The sequence below is a fragment of the Lepeophtheirus salmonis genome, unplaced genomic scaffold (assembly GCF_016086655.4).
Source record: "Lepeophtheirus salmonis unplaced genomic scaffold, UVic_Lsal_1.4 unplaced_contig_651_pilon, whole genome shotgun sequence".
NCBI lineage: Eukaryota > Metazoa > Arthropoda > Copepoda > Siphonostomatoida > Caligidae > Lepeophtheirus > Lepeophtheirus salmonis.
The window spans coordinates 35,078-44,258 of NW_027295385.1; the positions used below are offsets into that span (position 1 = coordinate 35,078).

Here is a 9,181-nt window from a genome sequence, read left to right on the forward strand (position 1 = left end):
AAATATAATTCAGTCATAAAATTAATAATTATGAATAAATGAAAATATCACAAAAACAGTTCCTTCTTAGGCGTGGTATGGGGCAGGGGCAGGATGGTAGACGGGAGCGGGCTTGTAAGGAGCTGGCTTGTAGGAAGCAGGCTTAGGTTCATACTTGGGGTAAGTTGGGACACCCTCGTATTTAACATCAGCGACGAATCCAGCATAGTCATCAGCGGTGTAGGTTACAGTTTGGATACGACCATCGGGAAGAGCAACTTGGTAGGATCCAGCGACAGTCTTGGCATCAGAGTTTTCCTCAGCAGAGAACTTGGTTCCGGAGTAGTCATCGGCAACACCATATTGGAAAGCATAGGGCTTAGGTGACTCATCATAAGGAGCGGGTTTGTATGCAGGTGCTGGGTGGTAGGGAGCAGGAGCTGGATGATAGGGGGCTGGATGAGGAGCAGGATGATCTCCAAAAACGGAGGCGAGGAGGGTACAAGCAAGGATGAAGCGGAACATTTTTGTTGATTGGAGTTTGATCTGAAACTGTGATTTTTCAAAGGAAATACTTCCTTCTTATATACATATGCTTAAAACTATTCGGGTAGGTGTTGCTTTAGCGCCGGCCTTTGTGTTTTTTTTCTTTTTCTATGCATACTTTGCTTACATATTGATCGTAAAAGAAATATCTCTTTTAAAAAATAATAATAATAACATTTTTTTCACTTTTAATTAAGTCTTATGATAATTATATAGATCTTGAAAATTAATTTAATCCGAATTTGTAATTTTTAAAAAAGATTCGGAAATAAAAATAATTTAGACAGATGTTTGAATTATATATTTGTCGATGTTTCAAAAATAGAATGATTTCCTAAATACAAAATGTCCATCATCAGACATTGGTCCTTATGCAGACCCCAATACAAAGTTCTTGCGTCACTACTAAGTATTTAATATTAAAAATTATTTTTCATTAAAAAGAAAAACCATATCTAAATTTTCCTTACTTTGGACCTTTCCATTTTTGCGATTGTAGCTTTACGAAGTATATTTAAAAATATCTATAATGCACCATGTTTTGTGTGAGGAGGGTCTGATGCAAATTGAAATGTGCAAGCTTCGTTTTTTCATTTATTTATTGGATTTTTTCAAAAATAATTTATATTAAAAAGTAGACTTCCCCTTTTTTAAATTCACCTTATTCAAGGGCCAATCCTTTTTGTCAATGTTGAGTCTCAATCCAATTCCCTACATCTGCTGATATGTATGCCTTTGCAAGATCAATTCGGACGAGTCTATATTATGTAGAATATTACCAAAAACGACACCGAAATTTTGGAACCATTCAACATCTAATTTGATGTACTATACATACTTTGTAACAAGACACCATGATGTAGTTAATTGAATTTAAAAAATGGAGGCACGTACTATTTATTTTTATTTTACAGACATAGTCTATTGAACCGAGAAAATTATAATTTCAGTTGGCGATTTTTATTTTCCTATTTATGCAATCCTCCTTCAAATTTCTTTCCTATATTTGCCTTCCAATGCAATGTAAAAATGCATGGGTGGTCCTTTTGTTGCTCTCTTTGATGATTTTGAAGTAACATTTACTTTAAATAAAAATAAATTCTTATTTTTTTATTGTGACGATCAGTTTTGGCTACTTTAAGTAGAATTTGTGGTACACTCAGAGTGTTAATAAGAATAATTTGTGGGTAGAAATCTACAATAGTTCATGGAAGTGAACAAATGAATTCTTAAATTATTTTTAAGAAAAATCCCCTAACTTGCTTTTATGTTGATGGGCCACATATTATAAACATAACAAAATGTCCCTTATTTAATATGATGTTACAAATTTCTTTGATTGAGATGTTGCATTTTTACGTTTATCCATATATATAATATTCTATTTATATTTCTAATCATTTATGAAGATAATTATAATAATTGTTGTACTTGAGATTTTGTAAAAATGGGATTGAGCTCTATCTGTAATTAGTTATATCATAATGGTTTGTTGCAACGTTTTACAAAAATAGTCAACTAAGGTACAATATACAAATGCAATCTAATGAATCCCCGATATAAGTAGGTATAGAAAATTGGTGTGCGTCAACATGAAAAAAAAATTAATAAATTTATTTCCGTCAATTATAGGTTGTTTTCCAGATAATTGACAAAGTACAGAATATAACTTTACTGTATAGTCTTCTTTTAATTGATAAAACATATTTTGGCCCTGATATTGCATTTCAAGTACAATTTGACCCATTTCTAATTCTTTAATCGAGACGATTAATTTTCGCTACTTGAAGTGCAATTCGTAGCAAATTCAAAGTATTAATCAGAATAATTTGTTATAGTATCAATTAAAAAACACACAATTATTTGCTTTTGTATGTAAAAGATTTGAGGCTTTTGGAATGAAAATGAATGTAAATACCTCTAGGGAGTGTCAGTCCTTATTGAGGACTGAAAACTTCAGTCCTGTCCATCTAAGTTTTGGCCCAGTCCTGTTGAGTCCTGCATATCAGTCCTAAAACTTATAAAGTTCGGACATTCACTCAACTTTATTTCTTCTTATTTTAATCAGTTCTAGTACTGACAGTTTTATGGACTGGTTTGAAGGACTGATAGTGCCAACTAGTCTGAAAAGATAAGGACTCATACATTACTAAAAACCTCAACTCAACAAAACCACATACTCCAAATCTTATTTTGGCAAATATTCAAAGTTTATTAATATCTTCAACGCTAAATGCAAAAAGAAGGTCAATCTACGAAAAACGTATTATAGCATAACCTAGACTATTGCTTTACAGTATGACCCGCTCATAGTGAGACGATTGGGATAGAATAAAATATCCTGAAAACAAGTACCAAAATAACAGATTCATGTTCAAGATCACCGATGAAATCTTTAAACTGTATTATTATATCTATATATCATTGGTCAGATTATGACGGATTACATAAAATGCAAATCCTATAATCATTTTACCATAATAAGATCAAAGCATTATATAATGCTCCTTATGACATTTTAAGCATAAAAACTGGGACTATCAGTTTCTTTAATGTCCACTAAAGTACTAGTACAAAACATCGAAAGGAACTACAAAATGTAAAATGTACATAACGTCGAACTTAAAAATTGCAGAACGGACTGTTTTATGAGGATATTCTGAAATAATAAACAAATATCTAACAAATGAAATACAAAAACAAAGATATCTAAGTAGAGGATGATATTGTAACCAATTAATATATATTTACGTATCCCTTAATATAATCAAAAAATAATTTCATTGATTATGAATACATATTAAGACTCAAAATCATTAGTTTACTAAATAAATCAGTCTTGATGTATGCTATTAATTTCTTAATATATAAAAGGGTTTTCAATGATTTTTGAGTTTCTTCACCTATTTTGTATTGTTATTTTTTTAAATTCATAATAATATAATCAATTAGCTTGATAACTAGCGATGTAAATCGTGTGTATTTTTAAGCTATCCCATTTTTTTTGCAATTTATAATCCAATGAAACATTTTTCTTTTCCTTAGCTGTTGTCATTATAATTATGCTCATGTGTAGTGAACTTCCTTTCCTACTACACTCAATTATATTCCAAACCTGATTAAACATTTTTGCGTGCTCATACAAGATGGAGAATATCATTGAAGATGATTTGTTGCAGAGTTATATGAATCTGAGTATAATTAAAGATCGACATTGAGTAATTCTTGCCAATGTTATTGTTTATATCATTCTTTCCCTCCTCCCCGGTCATTGTTGATTGTAGCTGATCTAATGAAGCGTCATGACAGCTAAGCTGCTCTCCTCTAACACATTTTTTAAATTGTAATATTGCTCTTCGGTTTCTATTTTTAATATACATATGTAATTAGAGTGATTACGTTTTTTATATTATATATATTTGAAGTAAATTTTGCAACCTTTCAGGGTTGAAATTGTTTCGAAATATCCTCTTAAAAATTGTTTGTTTACGTTTTGTTTACGTTTTGTCTTTCGACGTTATGTCCGAGCACCACTCACTACATCGTAGCAAAGACGTGAAAGATATTCGTCAAATTCTGGAAATGAGACATTTCACCAATGGTTCCGAGGATAATACCTCGAAAATAGAATGTTTTAATATTGGTATAATATGAAATAGATAAAAAAATCATTAGTCTATCTGAGTATTTTTTTTTTAAAAGGCATTTGCTTGACAAAGATATTTTGAATTTATACATTTATATTCATAATACAATAACAAAAGTTATTCAAAAAAAAAATTTAGGTAATAAGTTTACTCATTATTTCCTATTAATCGAGTTTTACGTAGTCCCCTATATAATAAAAGAGACAAAAAATACAGATTATTTATTGTTTCAATCAGCTCACTGGGATTCACAAATATTATTTCATCTGGTCTTTTTTTAGTCAGACAGAACATTCAAAAATGTATTTTCGTGTTGTAATCGTCGTATAAAAAACAATCGTACAATAAAATAAATCTTGTTTAGTGATATCCAACGAAATTAGTACTCTCACCAAAACACTTGATGAGAAAAAAATTCAATTCAAGAACGGTTTCAAGATGGGTAATATATATAAATCAAATAATATCTTTTAAAATCATCCAGAACTTTATTTTAATTTTACTTTTTATTTAATATAATTTGAATCACCGTTTGTATATTATTCGAATCCTTTCAAAGCATAAAGTGTGTAAAGCTGCAACACAATATGAAAAATAATTTTTAAATGTATGAGTTCTAATATCATTTGTAGAAAAAAAAAGTGTATGTTTTTACACCGTAACTAAAGTGAAAAATACATAAATTGAATTAAGTTTAATTTTGGTGCAACAATTCAAGTAATATTGTAATAAATTCCAATTTTTTAGATAAATAAATATATTTCAATTTTAAGACTGGCAAATTATGAATAAATAAATATATCACAAACAAAAAGTTCCTTCTTAGGCATGGTATGGAGCAGGGGCAGGATGGTAAACAGGAGCGGGCTTGTAAGGAGCTGGCTTGTAGGAAGCAGGCTTGGGTTCATACTTGGGGTAAGTTGGGACACCCTCGTATTTAACATCAGCGACGAATCCAGCATAGTCATCAGCGGTGTAGGTGACAGTTTGGACACGACCATCGGGAAGAGCAACTTGGTAGGATCCAGCGACAGTCTTGGCATCAGAGTTTTCCTCAGCAGAGAACTTGGTTCCGGAGTAGTCATCAGCAACACCGTATTGGAAAGCATAGGGCTTGGGTGACTCATCATATGGAGCGGGTTTGTATGCAGGTGATGGGTGGTAGGGAGCAGGAGCTGGATGATAGGGGGCTGGATGAGGAGCGGGATGATCTCCAAAAACGGAGGTGAGGAGGGTACAAGCAACGATGAAGCGGAACATTTTTGTTGATTGGAGTTTGAACTGAAACTGTGAGTTTTATAGGAAATACTTCCTTCTTATATACATACACTCAAAAACATTCGGGTAGGTGTTGCTTTAACACAGGCCTTAGTGTTTTTTCTTCAGTGTATTACATGTTCATTGCATTACACAATATTTTTTTTCTTTAAATTAATATATTTTGACTAGTAATTAAATCATAAAAATATGATGATTACTAACTTAAGAATTGGAATAAATGATACTGGATATGTTCTGAATCGGTTATTTTTTTAGCACCATCGTGAAGCATCTTTATTAACATGTATGATCACATTATTTTATTTTTGAAATATTTTATTTTATTTATATAGAGAAGTTGTTTAGTTATCTTACCCAGATTCAGATTTGGACCTCAACGGCTTTCGATACGGAAATTTTGAGAGTATATTAGTTAGTCATTCAATTAGTATTTATATATTATTGCAAAGTTCGCTAGTTACTTTATAAAAATCTCCTCCAAAATTATCTATTTCTGTCCCTTTTCTGTATTAAAAGTTTTATTTGATAGTTTCCAATTAATTTTAATAATATTTTTCTAATAGTACGATTTATTTTTATAGATACATTAAATGTCTTTTAATACGTCACCATTTGAATAGATGAGTACTTGGGTTAGATACTTCCGACTTGAATTGAACTTTGGTGAATATTTTGAAAGCTTGCAACTCGACTTGTAATGGATTACTTTTTCATTTTTTTAATAATAAATATTTAAATTTTTTATTTGTGAGACTAAAAAGGTGGTTAAAGATTACTGTTAGTTTATTGATAATTCATTTCAATAACTAATTTATATTGAATACATCTTTTACATAAATTTGTTGATATAACTGTGAATTGAAAAAAATGTACTTAAAAAATGATGTAATAACATTGACGTTTTATTTTTTTAAATCTTGGTGCCGAATTTTCTGATAAATAACCAAAACACAAATTATTAAATTTTTGAAATTTTTAAAATTGAGCCTCAATTTTGTGTTGTCAACATGGCAATATTTTGTACTGATATGGTACTGAAATCAAATCTCGATTACGATATTTTTTTTAGTTTTTCAACGAAATTTTTGTGAAGATCATCTTACGTACACAACGTTCATGGGATTTAGTTTAAAATCAGGTTATTTCAGTAATTTTTATGAATTAGTATGCGAAAAATTTCATTTTTGCTTTGTTTTCGAACGAAAATTTTTCTTGCTCAGTAAGTTATGCAGGTTATTGCATTAGTTTGGGAGTATTTTATAAGGTAATGTCACTGAAAGATTATATTCCAATGTCAATTTAGTAAATTACTACTTTAGTTGTGGCATTATCCCGTTCACTCAGCAATACAAACATAGCAAACAATACAAATACTATTTTGTCAGCAAACTTTCAATATATTTAAATATTATTTTGTGAGAAAAATGGTATAGTAATTATTAATAAACAAACATATATTGTTGAAAATGAATGAATTTATTTATTAAATAGTTTTTTGAAATTCGTGTCCAACAAAATCCTTACTATAACCGGGACGTATGCTAAGATTGTGTGATAATCTTTTCTGTATGAAAAAAGCTATTTTATATCCCCTCTAGTAAAAATTATAAGTGGGTTTTTTGAAATTTTTGTCTTATAAAAGTTGTATAAAATATCTGTTATATTTTATAACTATTTTTTTTTACAATATTTAACTTTGTTTCCCTTTTCAAAATTTATTATGTATAATGTTAAGAGTGTAATAATCCTTCTTTACCGAAATAAACTACCTTTTGAAGAGCTAAGAAATAAAAACAAGAATATTATAAGAGCTACCTTTTTGCCGAAATTAAAACAAACGAAGTTTAAACGTGAAAAATTTTTTTCTTCCATTTTTTACTATAAAAAACAAAACGAAAAAGACAACATTTGTATTATATCTATTTATCAGATTTTCTTATTTAAGCATGATAGAGCAAAGTTCGGGGGTAGAAAACTACCAGTGGAAGATTACCCTGTAGAAAATTGCCGGCTAGAAAAATTGCCATTATTTTGTTTCAACTTAATGATGAATAATAAACATTATCAATTCGCTAAATATTATTTATTTACTATTTATGTATTTTTGAAAGATTTATAATATAATTTGTATCTATTTTCGGTCTTCAAATCATTATTGAATCCTTTTATGTAGGAATTTATAAAATATAGATATTTGTTTGAACCAAATTATAATTATTTAGATTTTATTTTTGTTTACCATTTACTGAAGGATTATATAAATTATTTCCAAAAGAAGTCAGTTAGATACTCTATTCAAAAAAGAAAAAAACATAAAATTTATTAAAAATGCAGTGTACCCATTACAAAATTATAGAAAAACAATAATTGATATGACTATTGAAATACAAATAATGTTATTTACATGTACCGTAGCATTCATAGGAAAAAAATAATTAAATGGCGTAAAAAGGCAGAAAAAATGCGGTTATAAAATTACAAACTGGGGGCAAAAAAACTATTTTTGTTATTAAAGGGGTTTCTTGGATGTATAACCGGTGGTGTTCAGTAATTCCACACTACCCTTGGGGCAATCTGAGGCTGAGGGTATTCAACCATAATTTAAGAGGCCCCTAAATTATTTATTATACTCCTCCTAACCCATCCTCTCAATCTATTTCTGAGAAAATTGGATTGAATTTGAAAAATTGCAAGGAAATCGTTTTGCAAAAATGTTAATCACACTGGAAGGTACTCCCCTGCGGAATGGAAGAAACAAATATGTATTGGATATGAAATTTCACAAAAAATGAGATTAATGACAAAACTTATGCATTTTTTTGTTTCTTTTCAATAGATATTCATTCATTATTCTGTCTTTAGTAAATATAATAAAAATATTCGAAAATGGAAGAAAAACTTCAACAAAAAATAAAAATATTAGATTTCTAAAGAATGAGTTTCAGCATATTTTGTTGATAATATATAGTTTCCTAGAAACTTTTAGCAACAATAATGTAAATGAGAACCCCAATATATAAGTCACCAATAAAATCAAAAATTGTATAAAGCAATAATATTGATACGGTAATTTTATTAAAAAGATCTAACAAATTTCCAATTTTCTAGATAAATAAATATATTTTAATCATAAAACTGACAAAATTATGAATTAATAAATATATCACAAAAAAAAGTTCCTTCTTAGGCGTGGTATGGGACAGGGGGCAGGATGGTAAACGGGGAGCAGGCTTAGGTTCATAGTGCTATTGATCTTGGAGCGATGAAGAATATGAGTGTCTTTAAGGATCTTGGAGTGCTGACATCTTCTAATATGAAATTCAGCACTCATATTAACAATATTGTTAGAAAAGAAAGTGAGCGCTTGGGTTTATTAAAGGAGTTTTAAAACCAGAAATATGAAGCTGATGAAAAAGCTTTATGAAGCATAGTTTATGCCTATTTTGAACTACACTTCTCAGTTGTGGAATCCAATGTATAGAAAGGAAATCAGAACTCTTGAAAATGTACACAAACGCTTTATTAAGATGGTATGTGACGATTTATCCCGTGAGGTTGGTTTTCATCTAGTCGGGCTGTTGTCGTTTGAAACTTCAGGATGTGGTTATGATGTTTAAAGTTATGAACGGTATCATTCATTGTAATATCAAGCCCCTAAGTATGTAGTAAGGTGTACACCACTAGGTTGTTTTCCGATTTTTACTTAGTTCAGCCATCGGCATATACTA

The 9,181-nt window shown here is 29.7% G+C and overlaps 2 protein-coding genes across 2 annotated transcripts; both read right to left on the reverse strand.

Annotated features, from left to right (window-relative positions):
- LOC121131446 (uncharacterized) lies at positions 1-530 on the reverse strand. The gene has a single exon (XM_040726881.2). The coding sequence runs from the start codon at positions 502-504 to the stop codon at positions 67-69; it is 438 nt and encodes a 145-aa protein (XP_040582815.1). The 5' UTR covers positions 505-530; the 3' UTR covers positions 1-66.
- Positions 531-4,912: 4,382 nt separating this feature from the next.
- Positions 4,913-5,448, reverse strand: LOC121131449 (uncharacterized). The gene has a single exon (XM_040726884.2). It carries the CDS (start codon positions 5,430-5,432, stop codon positions 4,995-4,997), a length of 438 nt encoding a protein of 145 aa, XP_040582818.1. The 5' UTR covers positions 5,433-5,448; the 3' UTR covers positions 4,913-4,994.
- Positions 5,449-9,181: the final 3,733 nt, after the last annotated feature.